Genomic DNA, 23,080 nt, shown 5'->3' with positions numbered 1-23,080 from the left:
GAGGGATTGGACTGCTGAGGGATGAGTTTGGCAGAAGGCAATATGGCTGCCATGTGGGAGGCCACTGGTTACTGTCCTGCCTGCCTGATACCCATCATTTATAAATTACCACTGGGTTCACTTCACACACACAACAGCAAGGTGTGTGTGTGGAGGGCCAGGAGGAGTAGGAAGAGCAGATGAAAATGCTTTATTATGTTTTTTCATAATGCTTTGTATTATTATTTACTCACATTTGAAATTAAGCCACAAAGTGCCCTTCCTGGTTCGCAGAGATTTTAAATAATAATATTCAATACATTTTAAAATACATTAAAACACCACCTTCTGGGCTAAAATAACTTGATTGTCACCTTTTTGCCAAATTCCCAAATCCTACCCCTGTATCCTTTAACAACAATATCCCTCTTCCACATACCGTCTATTATGTTTTAACAATTTCACTCCAGCTGCCAAACATATCAAATGTAACATGCCCAGCTGCTCTGAGTGGTCTGCAGTGAGCAAATTGAGTTTCTCATATTTCCAGGAGTTTCTGGGATTGAATCTGACTTTTCTATTATGAACACAAATGATGGTGAAATGGCCCCTTCAATGAGGCTGTCCTCCAGCCACAGCGCTAAGTGTCCTGGGAAATGTAGGCGTTATATTTCCTGCTCAAGGATATTATGACAGATAAGGCCAGTTGGGGAATCGAACCTGGACAATAACTGTCAGAGGATCCTTGAGAAAGAAATCACTGCGCTCTAATGGCGACTTTCCCCTGAGATGCATGCATACTCTCTCTGGTATTTAACAGCTGACTTCACGGTTAAGCTGTCCATAGAGTGTCCTTATCTACGAATGGTCCCATGAGTGCCAGACTTGTCTATACATCTCTACACCAGTGAAATACAGATAAACTATGTTGCTTTTTGTGGGGGTTATTTGGATCATTCAGGTGCCTCTCTTCAGTAGAAGTCTTGCAGATCCAGGGCTAAGAGTGATTACAAAAATGTAAAAAAGGTTGGACATCAAATCGTACATAGACAGTCGGTCAAGCACAAAAGCAGCGATGTGAGATTATAACATGTATAATCCTGAGGCGTAATCCAGAACCAGTGTTGTCGCTGTTTTCAGAGAGGCACACAATAGGATAGCCATGTTCTCTCATCTACGGAGGCCTTGTTCTCAGGGTTTCAATTAGGGCCTCATGATTTCCCCAGGGGCCCCTCCCTCTCATGGAGATGCCTCATTACAGAGGACACACACACACACACACACACACACACACACACACACACACACACACACACACACACACACACACACACACACACACACACACACACACACACACGCACACACACACACACGCTTCTGAGCTTACCCCTGACTTCTCATCAAAGATCTTGATCCCTCCAAAGGAGATGGTCAGAAACACCTTCTGTTTGTGGTCTCCTTTAGAGCGCGCTCCTGCTGCTACACCCTGAGGACACACACACATCAAGAAGAAACAATGTTAGAAGCAGGACAGAAACATATGACTTTAATGAATGGGAATGTAAGCCCATAAATGGATATTTCTTTAACTGTCCAATAACTGCCAGTTGAAGGAAATCACCAAAGAGGAAGTGATATCATTCCCCGATCCACAGAAGTAAGAATAGCCCATTTAAATCTTTGAAAGCTATACAAGATATTTAAGGTGGAACACAAACATCCACCAAATATGTCTTATCTAGTATCAAGCTATGGTTGCTCTGTTCAGGTGAATGCAAAACCTTACCTGCTGAGAAGCATTGTAGGAAATCAATAATAGCGGAAAAGGCAGGTACAGCGAAAAGGTAAATTGCAACAATGGACGACAACATAACTGATTTATAACTCGACAAGTGTATCTAAGGGTGGCACTCCCTCAAACATCCACCCCGACCTTATTTGCATAGGGGAGTCACAAAAGCAGAAGAAAAGAAAGGAGCGAGATCAGACAATTGAGAGTCGGGCGAGAAGAGGGAGGAGCAGTTTGAAAGAAGAGGTGGGGAGATCAGAGAAAAAGAGTTGATGGATTTCCTGTCTGAATAAATGAGGAGGAGGGAAGCTGTTTGATCAATGGGCTGTCTCTCCTCTCCTCACCCTTCTACACCCCGGCTGGATAGAGTTTTCACTACATATAAACAAAAGGTAAATGCAATTTTCTCTATTGGAATATCTCCTGCCGTGCGATGATCCCGTGTGATAAAGGACGATTAATAATGAATAGGGCGCTCGACACACTGACTGTTTTCTCTCAGCATTCATTTGTGTAAAAATAAGAAACATTTTGTATTCACTGTAAGGTCCGTGTAATAAAGAAAAGTGTTCTCCATCTGCAACTTACAGTAATAATATATATAACAGCTTCTTTGTTAGGATTTAATGTATTATAAAGGCATAAATAAATGGCTTATTTCTCCTGTTCTTGCAGAGGACACATTCACAACGATCCCCTTCTTATTCATACAGCTACTTTGTACTTCCCCATCCTAGCATCCTCCTTTTCATCTATTTTCCCTACTTAGATCTATAGAAGCAAGCTTTATGCAGTAACTTCAAAGAGCAGGTACGTTTTTTTAATTTACGACACATCAACAGAGAGAAAAGAGAAGAGGAAAGAGACCCTCCTTACCTTGAGCTTCATCATCGAGTCCTGGCAGAGTTTGTCTCCACGGGCGGCAGTGACCTCGTCCAGGCCGATGAGCTTGGCCTTGTAGCGGACGCCATCGCCCTTAAAACGCCTGATGAGAGTCGACTCGCTGCGATCCTGCCCTGCACACACACAAACACACACACACTCTGAAGTCTACAGTACATCTTCCAGTCAAGGACGTCCATCTGACTCAGACCAGTTCCATTAACTCGAGATCATCAATCACACGGCCCACGAAAGACTTCAACAGTAATCTTACAAAAAAACAACACAGCACAGGTCAAAGCTACTGATGGTAGCAACTTCTTGTTATTCTGGATCGGAGGCATTGAACTCTGGTATCGTATGAATGGCATCCATCACCATGACACACGAATCAATGAACATTTGGCGGGATTAGAGTTAAAAATGTGACTGCTCTCCTCTCCGGCTATTTCTCCTGAAAAATAATGTGGTGACATTTTGCTCTTATCTCCCTCGGTGCTCCCTCGCTGCTCGCCCTCTATTGTGTGCAAGATTGTGGGCATTGTGCACATGCATTAGTGAGTGTCGCTATGGCGTCTGTGTTGACCTTGCTCTTGTCCAGGAAGTCTATATGTTATCTCCTGAAGTGACTATACTACTGCTTCACATACAATACAGAGCAGAGAGGAAGAATAGTCGCTCACAAGGCTCAACTCACTTGCTCTCTCCATTAGGGCTGCTCAATTAATTGTATTTTAATCGCAATTACGATTATGGCTTGCAACGATTACGAAAACAACGTAATCGAAATAAAACGATTTTAAAAAAAAATTATTATTAGAAAAAAATTATAATTTTTTTTCTTTCTTTTTGGTTTTTCAGTTGAGTTATACTTAAAGTTCAGGGTAATCAACTGTTAAAAACGTACTGTCAAAAAAAAAATTCTATAATAATAATAATCGTTTTTAATAATCGTGATATCAATTATTGACCCAAATAATCGAGATTATGATTTTTGCCATAATCGACCAGCTACTCTCCATTTTTCTCCTGTTCTGTTTCTCTATGTTTCTCCAACCTGCAGTGCGCAAATATTTCATCATCAAATATTGTATAGGAGAAACACTCCTGAATGTGTGACATATGTGTGTGTGTCTTTGCATTGCGTTTCAGAGTTTGAGAGAAAGACTGGGAGAGTGATAGTGAGAAGGAGAGGCATAATGATAATGCAGCATATTCCCATAATATATTGAGGCATTAGTTCTGTACTCTATAGCAGCGTGACTCTTGGAAGGTCATAGTCGGAGTGATGGAGAGGTCCTACTCCTCCTCTCTTCATTCTTTCACACTCTCTTCATTCATGCAGAGTCCCTACAGTATTGCAGTATAGTAGAACATGAGCCGTTTAACCACAGACAAAGCATCGCGTTAGACTGTATGGCTCCACTGAATCACCTTTGTCCGACACTAATCTCCCACCTCCCTCGGCTTTGTCTTCTGGCCCACACATAAAAACACAAGCATGCCCATTTTTTAAATGATTTATTTGCATCATCTCAATTAAATCACACTTAGGCGAGATTCTAGGGGCTGGACATTGTTTGAAGACATTTAAGGCTACAAACAGCCTCATCATTATCGGATAAATAAAAGGATTCTCATGCTGGGTTTGCCCTTGCATTAATAGCCTGGCCCTGTAAAGACCTGATATAGCAACTTTGTGAAAAATGTGCAGAGTAGAATAAACACTCTGTTGTTCTCCATTGATAAAAAAACCCACACACTGACTCACCCGTTAATGTGGTGCGGATGAGCCAGCGTTTCCGCCAGGGGGCGTCTTGACGTCATTTGATGCCCTTATTCAGCTCGGGACGCCCTGAACCCGAGCCGAGGGCGTCCAACAATATTAATAATTCGAGAGAAGATCGAGAGTTTTTATCGCTTGAAATAACGAAAAGGAAAAAGGACAAGGACATTCCTCTGTTGGAGCGGCAAAGGAGTCTGGTGGGATTATTTTAAGAGTATTGCTGATCGTTTCCCCGACATCGGCGATGCCTGCTACAGGGCAACACGGAACGTACGCGATTTGGACGCGATGAGCGGTGCTAGTGGAGCACGCGCGTGAGCTGCGAGCACCAGAGCCTCGCAGCAGCGAAACTGAGGCTCCATGGTAAACTGTGGTAACATGAAGAGCCGTTTGGGAGCCGAAAGAGCCGGCACTTTAAGGGAGCCGAGCCAAATGATCCGGCTCACTAACGTAAAAATACAGTATCTATAAAGGTAGTGATAGGGGAGTGATAGGGAGTGATAGGGGAGTGATAGGGAGTGATAGGGGAGTGATAGGGGAGTGATAGGGAGTGATAGGGAGTGATAGGCCCCCCCCCCCCCCGAGAGCGGGGCCCTGGTTTGTAATTAGCATAGGTGAGAACACACATAGACAAGCAGGCTCAGCATCTCTGATGATTGTCAGAGTTTATAGATGTCTTCACGGTCAGCCGTATATTTTCCACATTTTAATGCTCCTTTAATTCTGTTTTGAGATGTTTAAATTCTAGTATTGTTTTTTACTCTTTAATTTCTACTTAAGTGTAATGTCTTGTTTTTTTGCTGTTGCAACGCAAACATTTCCCAATGATCTTATCTTATGACCCACCCTGCGTAATGAACCACTAACATGCCGGTAATGCTGCTACTCAAACTGTATAGAACATCGTTTGCATCCTTTTGACTGCTTACAAGAGTAACTATGATATTCTCTAAGAATATAATTTAGTTCAAATTAGTTTGCACTGGTCTGAGCGTCCATTTCTTTCATTTCAACATAGTCTGGGGCAGTGCAGAAGCTCATCTGTGAGTGGTTGCTTGTAAGTGTACAAGTGTTAAATAACTGGATGTGTCCAGCTGCTTTTGTCTCAGTGGAACACTGGTTTTCATTTGAGTTTGACATTTAAGACCTGCTCCCTCCATCTGCATCCATCACCATTACTGCTGCTATACTTAGCACACGGAGGGAGAGCAACACAGAGAAAGGCCAAGAGGGGAGGAAAGAGAGAAAAGGGTAGAAGGGGTCCGGGGTTACTTCTCCTGCTGAGTGTTTTATATTATTACCTTTTGGGAGCTTGTCGCATGAAAGACCTCCTGGTGAGTGTGTGCATGTGTCAGCTGGGGGGGCTTTCAGTGTGCTGTAAATACATGTCTGTTACTGCTGTGACCCCACTGAGCTTCAAACACAACTAATGAAAGCATCTCCCATTGCATCTGTCATGGCTGACGAACACACACACACACACACACACACACACACACACACACACACGCTCATAACTCCCACTCACATCTGTACAACTCAAAATGTAAAACCACATCTACAATGCTACGCCGGAGTTGTAATTTCAGTGTGTGTGTGTGTGTGTGTGTGTGTGTGTGTGTGTGTGTGTGTGTGTGTGTGTGTGTGTGTGTGTGTGTGTGTGTGTGTGTGTGTGTGTGTGTGTGTGTGTGTGTGTGTGTGTGTGTGTAAGTACTTGGTATGCAGGGTTGGTTTGACTGTCTGTCTGAAGCAACAAGCAGAGAGGGAGGGAAAGACATAAAGCGCAGAGCAAAGGATTGAAAGGAGGAATAGAACGTGATGGATGGATGAATGAGCGAAGCCTCCATTGGATAAATGTCACTCAGGATTAGAGCATTATGACAGGCAGAACCCCCCCCCTCTCTTCTCTCGTACACACACATTCAGACACACACACACACACACACACACACACACACACTACACACACACACACACACACACACACACACACACACACACAGGTGATAGATGGCAGGTGACTGCTGGTACAGTACCGCTCGTCCTGGAGGGAAGCCCCTAGCATCGCCCCTGGCCTTTGTAAGCACCTGGCTCATGTGTGCCCCTCCATCACTCTCCACCAACAAGTTCCCCTTCTACCCTCTTCTCCATCAAAAAAGCCCTCCCCCCTTTTTGTCTCTGCAAGACTCTTCACCTGTGGTCGGGTTACATTTAGATTACATACATATTGAAATAATGATATAAATCGATATGTGTTTATCCTTTTCAACAGACAGTTTGAGTAATCGAGCCCAGAATCAGAAACCAAGACAATTAGAAAATAGAGAATAGGGCGGTTAGATTGAGGCCACTGGGTAATAATGATGAGATTTAGCAGCTCTATATGTAGAAGAAAGATGGACTCTTTCTGATTTTTTCAATGTTTTGGTTACTGATGTCTTTGAACAATCTAATATTCATTACATTACATTACATTGCATTTAGCTGACGCTTTTATCCAAAGCGACTTACAATAAGTGCGTTCGACCAAACAGAATCATATAAGTACATCAGGCTTCATAGAGCAAAAACATTTCAAGTGCTACTCAACTGGCTTTAGGTAAGCCAGTCCTTTATTAGTATATAAGTGCTTTGTTAATAGTTCTATTGCTCGAAGTGGAGTAGAAAGAGATGAGTTTTCAGTCTGCGCCGGAAGGTGTGTAAGCTATCTGCCGTCCTGATGTCAATGGGGAGCTCATTCCACCATTTTGGAGCCAGGATAGCAAACCCACGTGTTTCTGCTGATGGGAACTTGGGTCCCCTTCGCAGTGCGGGTGCAGCGAGTCGTTTGGTTGATGCAGAGCGGAGTGCACGTGCTGGGGTGTACGGTTTAACCATGTCCTGGATGTAGGAAGGGCCAGATCCATTCGCAGCATGGTACGCAAGTACCAGTGTCTTGAAGTGGATTCTAGCAGTTACCGGAAGCCAGTGAAGGGAGCAGAGGAGCGGCGTGGTGTGGGAGAATGTAGGAAGGTTGAAGACCAGACGAGCCGCTGCATTCTGGATGAGCTGCAGAGGTCGGATGGCACATGTTCCTCTGAAATGTGGCACAAAAGCTGACGCCACTGCTTATTTCCAGCCTGTATTGTGTGCAGCAGCTAGAAAAGGGAGTAGCTTGTTGTCTGTGCTTCAGGTGAAGAAGCACCCAGAGGCTCTTAACTACAGCTGGGATGGTTCCCAACAAACACTCAACAGCACATGAGGGAACCCAGCAGTTCATTTCCAATTAATCCTGCTTCAAAACCGTGCTGCCGAATGTGTGCGTGTGTTCTCGTTACCTATCAGAGGCTTGTTTTGGATGAAGCTCTCACTCATACTCTCACACAGACTCTGTTAAACCCACAAACAGCAGGTGCCAAGAAAACAACAAGTTTCCCCCTTCTGCTCATGCTAAATTCCGGGTGATTGATTTGGCACACAAAAGCTCACACTTCACTGAGTATACGCATATGTGCATCTTACAAACACATAGCGGTGGTTGCTGAAGTGAAACGTCTGGTTTAAAATGAGATTACAAAGTACTGTTGCCACTCATCACATAAATGAGTACTGTCTGGGATGTCTTATTTCTGTCTTATTTGCAACATGACTGCTGTGAAAACACAGACAAAATAAAGATGCTTCTTTTGAACTAGTTCATAAAGAAAGATGGCTTTCGAGATGAACCAAGGAACGCAAGACTTATAGTGGTGTGTTTTTTTACATGTTGTCTCTCTCTCCAGTGCTACTTCTTGCATCTCCCCACCGCTCTGACCTGGATGACAGCAGCAGAGCCAGAGACCTGAGCGGTGTGAGAGTGTGTGTGCACGCGTGTGTGACGTCCTGAGGCATCCACAGCTACCCTCGCCGGCAGAAAAACATTAGCGCTGAAAAATATGTCAGGGACAGACACGACACAGTGTCCCATTACCCCCAACACCACAGCCAACGTCAAAGTCACCTTGACTTGTATGGGAGTTAGGGGAAGAAACACTCCTCGAAGATATCGTTTTTAGGATTTGACAACAAAGGCACTTTTTGTCATTCTGTAGGTCAAGAGAATAAAAGGTAAACTTGCTGTCTTTATGCTATGTTTACCTTTTGTATTGAAAGTAAAATACAACTTCTTCAAAAAGACATTTTGTGTTTGAAAGTGGTTCCTGTCAGTCTTACTCTTATACCTCTTTAGGGCTTTTATGTAATGCCCTCTTGAATACATTGTGCCTATGATCTTATTGTTTAGTGCAAGGCTCGCTAATTCTAGCCTCTATGGATTACTCTGCAGTGTTGAAGTCAGTACAGCTAAACTTGAAGTGTCTTAGAATGGTTTAACTTTACATCATGAGGGTTACAACTTTTAAAGTTTCTTCTCACAGATTTAAAGTTGGCCATATTCTCATCAATGCAGCTTTAAATGTATTTTTGAAGAAACAGCAAAACAACTATTTTCTTTTGTAGATGTACTGAATTTATTTGGTTATTGAAAATCTGCTTTGTTTATTTCAAAGGGGGATTATTTGCAAGAGAGTCACAAATCGTGCAGCGCTGTGCAGAAATATTGAATTTATAAAATTCTGGTTTGGCAGAAATCATTGGCCTATTACCCTTTAGTAAAGATACACATATTGAGATGTTATTCTTTAAACTATGTCCCCCAGCCCTAGCACCGATTTTGCTTTATTGAGCCGTCTCAGATACGCACACACTCGCCATGGGCCTGGCCGACTTTTTCCTTGTTATTTTTTTGGCAGAGATCTCTGTATCCAGTTACAAACCCACTGAGGCTTTTGTGTGCAGACAGAGAATCATGTCAAGAGATAATTCCATTTCTCACTTACTTGTATGCAGTGAAGAAGAATTTTAGGGAATGCTTGAAGCTTTTCATACTGCACCGAGGGCAAACCAGCACAACTCCCTGCTCTGAGCCTCTGTACTTCAGCATGGTTGTATTCTCAGTGGCAAAGCTGTTTTTCACCAAGACATGCTTCTGGATTTTATGAGCAAAATAAACCCGGGTGATGTTGCAAAATGAAATAGAATTCACTGTATGTCCAACGCTGTGTTTTTAGGAGTTGATATCCACTGCTATTCACATCATCATGTTTTTATCTGAGGAAATGGATTTCATCTTATTCACACAAAACATGCATAAGAACCCAGCATGTAAGAATAAGTGGATTTAATCATAGTCTCGTTCCCGTTCATTTTCTCTTATCTTTTTTTATTTTCTCCATTTAATAAAATCCAACAATAGGTGAGCCACCATGAGGCATTTCTCAGTCGTGTGAACTCTCTCTCTCCTCCTCCCAGCATGCATCCCTCTGTCTGTGTAGGACTCTGGGTGCTAAAGCTTGTTTCCCGCCCTGGCTTTAATTACAAGGTAATTGGTCTCACTAACGAAGAGAAACATGGCCTGCGAGGAAGCATCCTTACTGTGTGTGTGTGTGTGTGTGTGTGTGTGTGTGTGTGTGTGTGTGTGTGTGTGTGTGTGTGTGTGTGTGTGTGTGTGTGTGTGTGTGTGTGTGTGTGTGTGTGTGTGTGTGTGTGTGTGTGTGTGTGTGTGTGTGTGTGTGTGTGTGTGTGTGTGTGTGTGTGTGTGTGTGTGTGTGCATTTAGTGTGTGTCATTGTGCATGTGTTGTGTTTGTGGGTGCAGCTGTGTGTGTTCTGGGCTCTGACAGGCTATCAGAGAGTGGGCTGTGTAAACAAGCCGCTAGCATCCTGTCATGCAATGCTGAAGCGGTTCCCCCCATTGACTGCACTGTCGGTTGACCCTGAGCGTGTGTGTGTGTGTGTGTGTGTGTGTGTGTGTGTGTGTGTGTGTGTGTGTGTGTGTGTGTGTGTGTGTGTGTGTGTGTGTGAAAACGATTTGCGCACACACACACACACACACACACATGCACGCACGCACACACACACACACACACAAATGTCCATATAGTGCAGCAAAAGAAGAGCAAGTTTTCTGAGCCCTGAATAGTGAGCTTCCACCAAAAAACGTTCTTTTATCAGAGAAAGTAAAAAAAAAAATCCTTGTCGTTTATCTGTAAGTCGCTAACCTGAATACATTCACACATACACACACAAACTAACTATTAAGTCCGTTCAAACACTTAAAAACACTTCTAACTGAAAAATGTATTTTTATTTGTTTCCTAAATCCCCAGTTCTGTGGGAACAGGAGGTGTGCCTGTGTGTCTGCGTGGGGGACCCTCAAACACTAGAGGCCCTTCGCTCAAAGCATTAGGAAACATAGGTAACTCCTCAAATCACACCAGTCCTCCTTTCATGCCGAGGCAAGCGTGCCAGAACAAAGCCCTCTCTCATGTCTGTCATCTCTTCCAAAATATGGAACCACTTGAAGTTGTTGTCCTTCCCCTCTCTGTCTTTCTGTGTCTCATCTTGCGTAATGAACCTCTTCCCTTCATTCTCTCAGCCGGGGTCCTGGAAGAGAGGGTCAGAGCAAAGGGGGGCTGAGGAACATCACAGAGCATGAAAGGGAAGAGGAGACTCTGCCATCTGCCAGAATGTGTGTCTGTGTCTCTAACTCTTTCCTGTTTCCTCACTGTATTACCTACTATCTTCACACGCAAAAATACATGTAACACACGTCTGTACTCCATTTTGAGAAGAGTTACAGTAAAGAGATTAGAGATGCCACAGTACCAAACATTAAGTAGTCAATCTAATACCAGTGAAATTCCACTAGTCTCAATATAAATTAGATACCGCTTCAAATATAAAACAAAAATAAAACAAACCACCGTTCTCGCAAAAGAAACCTTGCCAAACACACAATAGTACTACATTTTAGATTTCAACATGTATTTGTTGTTCACAATGTAGTATTAACAGGACAAAAATATGTTGTATATACAATACTGATATCATACATATAGTATGTGAGTTTACGGTGTCCAAAACTCAGTTAGTCTCGAGCCCCACTGTGATAAAGGGCACTACATGGAAGTTAAATAACAACTAATAATAACACCTCCATAAATTAAATAAATGGTGTTATGCAATATTATTTAACAATACAGAACTTGCTATAACTCTTAGTACTGATGTGCTTTGATAAGCTCTGACAGGGTGCTTTGCTTGTGTGTTGTCGGAAAACTGAAATAGAAAACAGCATCCTGTCCACATCTTATGGATGAGAAAGGTCCTTTCAACACACAGTCCTTCAGCCACACAGCAGGGTGAGAGTATCCGCCTGTATTAGAGCCTGTGTGGGACATTGGGACATTTTCTTTTGTGCAAATTATGAGCAGGGAGCAAACTGTTGCTATGGAGACTGTAGTTAGTGATGCTGCGGCCACACCAACTAGTGTGCAGGAGAGGACTAAGCTGAACATACTGAGAGGATCACAGAGTACACACACACACACACACACACACACACACACACACACACACACACACACACACACACACATGACTCAGGAAACCAAATAAAAGGCTATCACTGATATATTTTTTTAATGCGTATTCGGTGTGTTTATGTTTAAAAGCTGGAACAGGGGCAGAAGAGTGTGTCATTGGAGCATCAGCAGCACAGAAAAATGATGCAGGTTTTCTGAGGGGAATGATTTCCCTTCCTGGGAGATACATTGAACACGTCTCACCACCCTTACCTTCCCAAGAAAATGATCAAAGTGCTGAAAAAAGAGGGTGGATAAATAGATGCGTACGGTGAGAGCAAAGACTTGTGAAAGAGTAGCGGGATGGACAGATCACTAGTTTTCCTGAAATAAACGGATGGGAGAGAAGGGCAGAAGATAGGAGGAGAGGACAGAGTGGAGGCAGTTATCTCTAAATGTAGTTGTAGTGCTGGAAAAGCCATGTTTGGAAAGTGTGTGCCACTATCTGCCATAAAGTGTCGTTGTTGTCTTCTATCCCCGCCTATCCACTATTGACCTCCACTGACAACCACAACAGCAGACAGCCAATTCAATTACATCTCTGTCTGATTGGAGGGAACAGATCTGATTACCTCTCATAGAAGACACACACATGCACGCCACTCACACACACACTCAAAATACCGTTGTTTGTGCTCTAAGATTCCCCAGGGAAAGATATGAGAGTAAATGGCTTCGGTGATTGTGCCAGATAGACTGGATGTGTGCATAATATCCACACGAAGAAGATAATGTGTTTGCTAATCGCACACCAGAGACAAGCAAACACATATCCCCACACACACATACATGCACAAAGGCTAACAGCTGCACAGCTATAACCCTTAACCACTCTTTTCATGCAGTTGGCTGCCAGCTACAGTAGAAACACACTCTCACACATCCTCAGCCAAATCCCATTGTGGGAGCGTCGTGATTTTTCAGTTGCGATGACTGTTGACTGTGAGTGGTGACAGCAGCGGAAGTTATTATTACTTGTAATCATAATTGGTGCCAAATCACGAAAGACAGATACGCCTAAGAAAAATGTTTTACTTAAATGTAATGATGTTATTAACACAAAAAGAAAATATTTTTGTTTTGTTTATTGGCCAGAATGAGCAGTCAGTCACAAAAATACAGTCAGTGTTGTTTACAAGAAGCTTTTTAGGAGTCGCTTAGAACCAAATGATTGCAAGTTACTTTTCTTCGTAGACCAACGAGAGTTAAAATGTACCAACATTGGGTTAGCTTGAAAAATTTATCCATAACCCTGATAATGTCCAAACATATTGTTACAAAAATACGGGCACAATGCCAGCTTCATAGAGATATGCCAATGGGGTGGTTGGCTAATGGTTATACAAGCCAACAAATCGGTATGACATCATAAAGTGGCCAAAATCTGATCAGCTCATTTTCAGACAGGTTTTTATATAAATGGGTCAGGAGAAAAAGTGAGAGAATCTTTTTTCCTGAAACTTTCAGAGTCTCTTTACACAGAGGGGACACATGTTGATGTATAAAATACATCAACAAGTGGATTTTGCATAGTAGGTCCCCTTTAAAGCACTGTACAAATAAAACTCCACTGTCTCAGGTTGAGACCAACACCATACCAGTTTTGACTAGAGATCCTCTAGAGCAGTGCTTCTCAGGCTGTGGCCACACGAGGACGAATTCGGTCGTTTGCGTTACTGTTTAGTGTCATATAGACCGTTCGGCCACACGAGGACGACCGAATACGGCACTAAACGACTGAGGAAACGATAACGGGTCCCAAGGTGGATAGAAAGGCATACGCAACTCTCTGGGGGGTCAAACGGCTCCGTGTGTATGCCCTATCCGAACATTTTCAGATCACTGATAGTGATTGCGCAATAGCCCCGCCTCTCCCCACCTCTTCTGCTCACCTCCGTTTACCCCGCGCCATTGCTGAAGTGTTTCGCCACCAACAACAACAACAATGGCGGATCGCAGAGTTGCTATCGTGCTCCGGACGCTGTTGACCATGCTACAGTTGTTTGTGCAACATCTACAGCAATAATGATGAGGCAATAGCCCCGCCTCTCCCCACCTCTGCTGCTCACCCCCGCGTCAAAGTAAACTGCACCCTGAATTCAGATTATTTATCTTTCTCTCGATATGGACCTAAACGCGAGTGAAGTCTAATCTGACAGGACGGAGACACGCAGCTCTGCTCACCTGCAGCTCCTCCCGCTGCAGCAAAACACACACTTCAAGTCAGATCATCACCCTTAGCTATTTTAATTACCTCTCAAACTCCCTAAACTAGTTATAAATATGTTTATTTTTACTGTCGGCCGGGTCACTCATTACTGGATCAGATGCTGCATGAGACAGATACTGACGCTGTCTGAAGAGAGGGAGGAAAAAGAGAGGCTCCGTGTATTTTATCATTATATTATATAGAGTCGTTATTCATTTGTTTTAAAGCTCAATAAATAACAAAGAAGACCTTTGACCGACACTTTTATAATTTTGTCCGGAAGATTTAAACTTTAATACACGTTGACTGGCGAAAAACTCTGCCCGGTTCCCTCGGCCCCCACCACGGAGAATAAACAGAAGGGCAACCATGACAACCATGCTTCTTCGCTGCTTTTGTGGAGGAAGTTACAACGCCACGTACAGGCTCCTGCATATGTACTGCAGCTTCTCCAGCGGTTGGAGCTAAACGGAGCGGTCTCGTGTGGACAGACACTATCCGGATAACTATTGCGTGTGGACGGAAGCTTGTTTGCGATTGCGTTTGCGTTAATCCTATGCGTTTAGCCGTTTTCGTCCTCGTGTGGCCGCAGCCTCAAAGTGTGCTTCGTGAGCGGCCCCTAGTGGTCCGTGAGTATATTGGTAAAATTTCACATTTGAAATAAATACATTTATTTAAGTTCTTCGCACTCTCGCGGGAATATCTCCGCAATGGAACGAGCTTAAGTTTCACTTTCGATTGCATGATATAGCCCAGATAAACACCTTCATCACACATGTTGCCACTTGTTTGTACCATTTTCAGGCGATTGGTAAAAAAACGATGTGTTTTTGGATATTTGTGGAGTTAGGTGGTCCGTGAGTGTTTTTTTATTGGTTAAGTGGTCCTTGGTATGAAAAAGTTTGAGAAACACTGCTCTAGAGTGTTAAGCAAAAGCAGAGCACAAGTTCATTAAGCATGCTTTAACACAGGGGTAGCCAACACGGTGCACTTACTTGCCCGCAGGGGCAACGTGGGTCGCCCGCAGGGGCATGTTCTAAAAATAACTCGCCAAGCAAATCCAAAATGTATAAAATACACAAAACAAAAAAGGAAATGTAATTAAAAGAATCTACCCTATGCATAAACGAAACCTAAATCAAAGTGAACTCTATCTACTTACTACAACCATCTAACACCCCTCCTCCCCCACAATGAATATCGACCAATCACGTTCTTGCTTGATTTGCGGGACCAGCGTTGCAGTCGGGAAGAAAAGCAATGTGGCACCTCCCCGCTGATTTTCCTTCTGGCAGAATCTACACAACACAGAGTTTTACTGTGTGTGCTGCAACTTGCAAATATATTTATTGTGAGCGAGCGAGACAGAGAGTGAGCGAGACAGAGAGAGCGAGCGCGAGAGCTAGGGAGGGAGAGAGAGAGAGGGAGAGAGAGGGAGCGAGAGAGCTAGGGAGAGCACACCTTTATCTATTTAAGATAAAGTAAGAAATCATTCCAATGTGTACTATAGGACAATAAAAACAAAAAACTGTTTAAAAGGGGAGTGATTAGTAAAATAAAAAGAAAGAATGCTAACTATAGGTAACATAAGATAAGACTAAACCACTTTAAATGATTTGTTATTGGTTGTGATCATATTCTAAAGATGTTTGGATTATTGAAAAGTATACAGCTCCCTTTCATCTGAGTGTTGAGAGCTGTATCCATAAATTCATTTTGTGCTCAAAGTGCTCCAGATTGATGCTTTTAACTTCAACATTTAAAAAAACATCTTCCCGGGGGTGCATGCCCCTGGACCCCCCTAGAGGAGGTGAGGACCCCCCCTAGAGGAGGTGAGGACCCCCCCTAGAAGAGGTGAGGCCCATCCACCCCCAAATAAAGTAGGTTAAAATAATGAAATTGAATACATTCTCTTTTAGTAAACCCTGAAAACGGGTCCCACAGACCCAAACAGCACACAAAGGTTAAAGGTAAGCATATAATAATGTTAAAATGTGCTAAATATATACACTGCAAAAAACAAAAAAAAGAGGAGTAAAAGTAGCTCACGACTTGTTTTATTTTTTGAAAGTAGCCCTCACCCTAAAAAAGGTTGGTGACCCCTGCTTTAACACTGGACAAAAAAGGCAGTGTTGTTGGAATCCTACGTTGTGATGTCTAAATGATTTGCTTGCACGGTGAAGAAAGTGAGAAATACGATTCAAAGATTCTCCCAGAGTAATGCGCCCGTGGTTCATCGTACTTCATTAGCAAGGTCGGCTCGGAGATGTAAAAGTTTTAAGTGGAGACAAAACTGTTTGCTGCTGTTAGGCTCAAATATAAAACTGGCTCGCTGTTCTAATTTGACATGCATTTAAAAGTCTTTGCACTGGCAGACTGTCAACTCAATGTTTTATTGATCATGGAGAATCTCAGAATGTGTTTCCTTCCAAAAAACTCATGGCTATACTAATTAACAAACATCCACTCCAAACATATACTGCAGCCTTATCTCTTAGCATTACTTCAAGGTTGCAATACGCAGACAGGCACACAAATTGCAATCTTGTAATAGGTGTCAGGCCCCCGAGTCGGACTATTTCAGCTTTCTACAAAATGTCTAAATGAAATAAACTGAAATAATTAGTTTGAACAACTCAAGAGTTTACAAATACCTGTGAATTGTGAAATGGTATGAAATATATATACTTTTCTATAAAAGGGGTAACACCTATAAGGAAGTTAACCGGTGGTCTAAATTACAGCCGAACCGCTACATTAATATTGAAATATATATGGTTTCAAGGGTACATAAGTAGAGGAGGTGGGGGAGGAAGGAGGAGGGGGTGGAGAGAGAAAATTAGAGAGGGATAGAGAGGTGGACAGATGTAATCTTTCTGGATTTATTGAGGATTAATAAAGACTATTCTACTTCAAGAATAACGCCAGACTAATTTATTGTCAGAGGAAGCACAAAGCGGCATTTATTCACCTCAGGTCATGTAAATGCTGAAGTTTGAAGGTTATCTTGATCTTGTCATGGTGATTTAATAAAAACCTTCTCTTAGAACAATGACCCCTGAGCTCACAAATGAAACACAATTGTGTGTGCAAAAAAAACACACACACGTGCACTCACAGGCAAAGAGTCCCAGTCACACACCAGCTTTGATTAATGTGTGACACGCAGCAGTCCCATAGTCCCTTTCATTCCATTCTTCACCACAGAACCGCGAAACAAAGGCCTGAGATTAAACGGCTCTGCTTCACATTGACTCATTAGTCTCTCTCACTCTCTCTCCCTGTGATCTGTGTCTCACTCATTCAGGGCAAGGTCATTTAGGAGTGGGCGGAGGAGCAGGATGAGGAGGGAAAGTAAGGATCTTAGAAAAGGCCCATCCTGCAGGGATTCTCGCAACAGAGCTGCTATTTGCATCCTAATGATAATCAGCTATTTAGAGGATCTATTCTCATTCAAATCCAGGCACTCTCAAGAGATGAAAACTAGGGGCTAAACGGAAACAGAAACATGTGTGTGTTCTGTATGTACATGAGGATTTCAGGTCATACACATGAAGCACAATAACAAAAACGTTATCACGGTTTCTTAATCCCAGTGCACGATTGTTGCCTGTGTGTGGTATATGACTGCATTTGACTTTCATCACCCTTCTGAGTGTGTGTGTGTGTGTGTGTGTGTGTGTGTGTGTGTGTGTGTGTGTGTGTGTGTGTGTGTGTGTGTGTGTGTGTGTGTGTGTGTGTGTGTGTGTGTGTGTGTGTGTGTGTGTGTGTGTGTGTGTGTGTGTGTGTGTGTGTGTGTGTTTGTGTGGCAAATCAAAAGAAACAGACAGGGGAGAGGGCAGAGAGGAGAAGCTGAAAAACCCTCAAGTCTAAATGCTGAAGGCAACCCATTCATCTTTCCTCTCATATGCTCTTCTGGGCTTCAATCCCAGTCCTTGTGTGTGTGTGTGTGTGTGGTGTGTGTGTGTGTGTGTGTGTGTGGTGTGTGTGTGTGTGTGTGTGTGTGTGTGTGTGTGTGGTGTGTGTTGTGTGTGTGTGTGTGTGTGGTGTGTGTGTGTGTGTGTGTGTGTGTGTGTGTGTGTGTGTGTGTGTGTGGTGTGTGTGTGTGTGTGTGTGTGTGTGTGTGTGTGTGTGTGTGTGTGTGTGTGTGTGTGGTGTGTGTGTGTGTGTGTGTGTGTGTGTGTGTGTGTCTGTGTCTGTCTGCATCTCCCCACATATGGAGAGTAGTCTGAATGATGAACATGATCTCTATTGCATCAGAACAATGGTGTTTCTAAATAGGACATGAGAGACATTCAGCCTTCCCTCACACACTGTGTATGGGGGAACCTACGCGAGGAGCACCAAGTGCAATGAGGCATCTGCTGCAGGTGATAATGTATGTGTGTGTGTGTGTGTGTGTGTGTGTGTGTGTGTGTGTGTGTGTGTGTGTGTGTGTGTGTGTGTGTGTGTGTGTGTGTGTGTGTGTGTGTGTGTGTGTGTGTTGTGTGTGTGTGTGTGTGTGTGTGTGTGTGTGTGTGTGTTTCTGTGTGTGTGTGTTTCTGTGCATCCATTAAGTGCCGCTCCCAACGGTGTCCAGAGTTTTGCTACATCAATCAGATGCTTATTCAGAGATTGCGTTGCTCTGGCAGTCGGCCCCCCCCCTCCCCCAGCAGCTGGGTGATGGCTGCCAGCCCGGCCCCTGGCATCACCTCTGCTCTGAGACCACCCAGGCCTGCTCTCGTACACCTGCTAGCTACCTGCCTCGGGAGCTTTACACACCTGGATGTGTTTGCTTCACACCAACCACAACATTCCTGCACCTGTTTGGTAGCAACCTCTACTGTACCGAGATACCCCCCCACCTGTTAATTAGCTATGAACAACAGCCGGGCTGCGTTATGTTTTTAACCCAAATCAATCATTATTAAAGAGGAAGAGCAGCCGATAACGGTATGTGTTTGTATATGCGTGTTTTTTAACCAGCAATTAGGGTACAGGTTTAAAAAGTACTTATGTATAACCACCACATCCCCTGGTGGACCACCACACACACAGACTGTAATACCCCTGATGTGCAAATATAAAACTTTGTGCAATATACACGCATGTGCAATATAAACTAAGCCTTGTGCAATTCACGCTTTATTTTTTCTTTCAATGTATTTAGAATCGGCAAACAGTACCATTTAGGTCTTCATGGTATACTTCTTTTCTTAACACAGTATACTGCAACTTTTTTTTACCATGGTGTACTTCTCTGCTGTTTGTTTTTTTACTTATTGTGTTTTTATTATTAATAACGTGTGCATACTCAAAACATTGTGTTGTTGTAATATGTAAGTCTTTCCTCTTTACTTTATCTGCACTAAACTTCTGCTGTTGTAATAAAGTACAATTCCCTGTTGTGGGATAAATAAAGGAATTCTGATTCTGAAGTTTTTATAATATACTCTCAATAATGTTTTCTTCAGACAAATTACGTTATCTCAAAGAAAGTAAAGTAGTAGATGATAAGGGATGCCTTTAACTTTGGGAAAACATATGAATTCATATCACCTCAAGAGTATCAATGCCTCAAAGTGTTCCAAGGATGTTCCTACCTTTCCTTCTGGAGTCCCGTCTGACGCTGCTGGGCCTGACCGCTGGCTGGAGCTCTGTCTCTGTTGACATCCTCAGGCTCCAACTGGCTAGACTCCGCTCCGCTTGGCTCCGCTGGGCTCCGAGGGTCCAGTTCACAGCGTCGGTGCCGGCTGTCGGTGTGTGGGCGCCGGGTGGGTGCGTGAAGGCGCCAGGTGTGTGTGGGCACACAGGCTCATGGGAGAGGGATGGGCTTTAGCCCTGACACAACATCCCACACACACCCACAGAGAGCTGCAGAGAAGGAGAGGGAGAGGGAGAGAGAGGTTTGCTTCAGTCGGGGGTGTTTACTCTTGGCAGGCGAAACCTTGCAAGAGTTCTCAGGCGGCATGAGAATGAGCTTGTTTCTGATCGGTGCCTTGAGTGGATGTTGCCCGTGGTAACAAACAGTGAGACATGACCTACACTTCCTGCTTCCTTTCAATAATGTTTGGCTACAAGGACACTGCGCAAAGAACATTCCCACTTCCTTCATGCAATCATTGTTTAAACAGGTTTAAAAGTATACATTTAATCAAAGTTCTATACCAAAGAGTTTTGAACAACGATCAATCCGTCAACTGAAATTCTGGATAATTACAATCTTGGTGTTGTAGCCATCATTTGTGTTGCTGTACTCAGTAAGTTGAATGCTGTAAAGTAATGAGAAGAATCTGGGGGAAAGAAACACAAGCAGTCAGACAATCTGACATGTTGTAAACAAGCAAACCGTTTAGTCACATTTTTGAAAACAACCAAAAACCAAATGTTTCTGCAATTCAAATTGGACAGGATTTGTAAACTGCGATGGATGTGATTTGACCAGTGACTTTTTGAATGTCTTAAATAAGTGTTGCTAATAATGTACATCCATGCAAGTAGCACCATCCCATGTTGTTGGGCCTCCAATGTTAATATGATCAAAAGCAAGATAACCAAAATGTATAAGCCATGGTGGAAGAAGTGTAATTCTCCTTTAATGCTGCTACCAAACGTGTTGCCCCTCCTGGGCCCGGTCCAGCGCCTGGTGGGCCCCTCTGGCCCCAGATTTCTATTCCTTCTTTGCCCATCTGCCACTACTTTATTCTGAAGTGTTGACTGGCAGCGACTACGACAACGAAGGAGCCAAAAACACTCTAACCCTGTGAAAACACACACATTAACATGCACACACAAATGCAGACAAGCTCCTTTCATACACAGACGCTGAAGTACAAAGACAGCAGGAGACAGCTGCACGGTGACGTGTATAATAACGAATCCGACTACCTTCTGAGCTGCTTTCCACCTCTCCTTGCACTATCAGTCTTGACCTCTCTCTCTCCCCCTCTCCATCTAACAGTGACTGAGTGCAGACTTGAAGAAAACGAAAAGATTGGTACTTCTTGGGAAAGGGGGAAATCTCCCTTTTTCTCTTCCTCCCCCTCTCCACGGCGTTTCTGTGTGAATAGGAGGCCCCTGTGAGCCTCGAGCGAGAATAGATCAATTGAGAGGCTTTTAATTTGCTGCAGACAGAACAGAACAGTCCATTTAATTCTGCCAGCAGAGGCCATGTCGGCAAAATGCTGACAATATTCTTTATCTGGTCCAAACACACTGGAAAAGTGTGAGTCACTCCAATTACAGGCATTATCAGCAGCACTGTTCCACCAAATGGATGGAGAGAGAGAGTGAGTATAAAGAGAGAGGGGTTAGAGGGAAGAGAAATGAACAGAGTGGGAAGAAAGTGAGGGGAGAGGGAACACAGAGAGGGTGAACAGATAATGAGCAGGGGGTAAAAGGGGTGAGAAAGCCCAAGGAAGTAAAATCAGAAGAGAAAGGATGGACTTTGAACGGCTTCAGCTCCGACCCTGAACACTTCCCCCTCTGTCCCTCTCTTTCCTTTTTGTTCTCTGGATTTGTTCTTCTAGCTGAGAAGTCTTTCAGGCAGCATCTGGAGCTCGTGTTTAATAACGGCAGTTTGTTAATCCTCAACTTGGATCAGAAACCCCCCTACCCCAACTCCTTTTACACTACAGAACACAAGATTTAAAGACATGTTCCGCTGGTTGTACTTTGAGTGTATGATTAAAAAATAAATCACGAAACACTTTTAAGATTAGTTTATATTCTGACTGTACAAATACACCTTTGAGAGCACCACCCCTCACTAAGTGAAGAAGTTCAACTCATCCAACCGTTGCAAGCCGAGCCAACCTGTCTGCTGGGTAAAATGAGCAAGAAACGAGACTTTGAGACTGAAAATGAAAAACCGTCTGCAGCATCCCTCTCCAGACTTCTCCAAGGCTCCAGACATAAGGTTGTTTCTCCGGAGAGTCGGGGAATAGTTCTACATCTAAGCTACAGTCCCTGGAGGGCAGAACAAGCACATTTCCCCCCAAAAAGCACATGTGTAGCTTCAACTGTACAAATGATCTGCCTCTTACACACGCCGACGACATGAAAGAAAGAGCAGCGCAAATCACAAGCCATCGTGAACGCTGTCGTGGCGGTTTGACCTGGAATCAGCGCGCGAGCTAAAAGTAGCAGCAGAGAAGGATGTGAACACGGCTTAGTGTGTCTGGATTTAGACAGAAATCTGAAGCCATACCAGAGACTGGAGGAAAGGAGGCGAGAGGAGCAGGCAGTAAAATTGGTCGTCCGTAAATTGGTCGTCCGTAAATGGGGCGCTGCCAACAGGCGCGAGTGGGTGAGTTGAGCATCGGGCTGTGTGTGACTCAAGAAACAGGATGCTGCCAACAGGAGCTTAATGCCCAGAAATCATCTGCAGCTACAATAAAGTCCGCCAGGCGATAGGAAAGAAAACAGAAAGAAAGAAGTTTGCTGGCACTCTAGCCTCCCCTCTTTCTCCCACCTCCCACTCTCAGGGTAATTGTGTTCTGTCCATCAGGCTCACAGTTAGATTAGCAGCTCCACTCGTTCAGCTCCACTGCCATCTCAATAATAAATAATCATAGAGGCCACCTCTACGCTCCTCACTGTGCTATGTCCGTCTTCTGCTTCCCCCCAAACCACCTTTGTATCCCGACACCAATGCAGAGTCCTTATCAGCGACACATTTCTTCTCTGAGCTGCACTCGTTGATGAATAACCACGACTGCGGTATGAAAGGTTATCCGTGTTACAGTCCGTCATGGTTCAGATGTCTGAAGGGTAAATGAACAATCTCTCTCTCGACCAGTCAGACACAGCGAAATGCTCCTAGTTTTAGGAACCAACTTGATTGAAACAACATGAAAAGTCGACGGAGTTACTGCACTTGAAAACCAAAGAGAACATTTTTTATCAAGGCAAAAACAACAACAAAGGTGAACATCGACAGCCAAGAACATGAAATGTAGACCTACCAGTTTATGATATGTAGAATGTGAAATACAGTGTCCTCTCAACTTCG

The 23,080-nt window shown here is 43.6% G+C and overlaps 1 protein-coding gene across 4 annotated transcripts in view; it reads right to left on the bottom strand.

Moving 5' to 3' along the window:
- Positions 1–22,694, bottom strand: part of dab1a (DAB adaptor protein 1a) — a 42,725-nt gene extending 20,031 nt beyond the window's left edge. For 3 of the 4 annotated variants that reach the window (XM_034081989.2, XM_034081992.2, XM_034081991.2), the window contains exons 1-4: positions 22,277–22,694; positions 19,671–19,941; positions 2,648–2,787; positions 1,370–1,468 (exon numbers count right to left, since the gene is read on the bottom strand). In XM_034081989.2, the coding sequence (XP_033937880.1) occupies positions 1,370–1,468; positions 2,648–2,787; positions 19,671–19,740 (309 nt within the window). In that variant the 5' untranslated portion in view covers positions 19,741–19,941; positions 22,277–22,694. Of the gene's footprint in view, positions 1–1,369; positions 1,469–2,647; positions 2,788–19,670; positions 19,942–20,235; positions 20,361–22,276 lie in introns of all 4 variants that reach the window. The other variant, XM_071202859.1, reaches the window with a different exon arrangement.
- Positions 22,695–23,080: the final 386 nt, after the last annotated feature.

The sequence above is a fragment of the Pseudochaenichthys georgianus genome, chromosome 4 (assembly GCF_902827115.2).
Source record: "Pseudochaenichthys georgianus chromosome 4, fPseGeo1.2, whole genome shotgun sequence".
Lineage (NCBI taxonomy): Eukaryota > Metazoa > Chordata > Actinopteri > Perciformes > Channichthyidae > Pseudochaenichthys > Pseudochaenichthys georgianus.
This window is presented reverse-complemented; position numbering and strand designations above follow the sequence as displayed.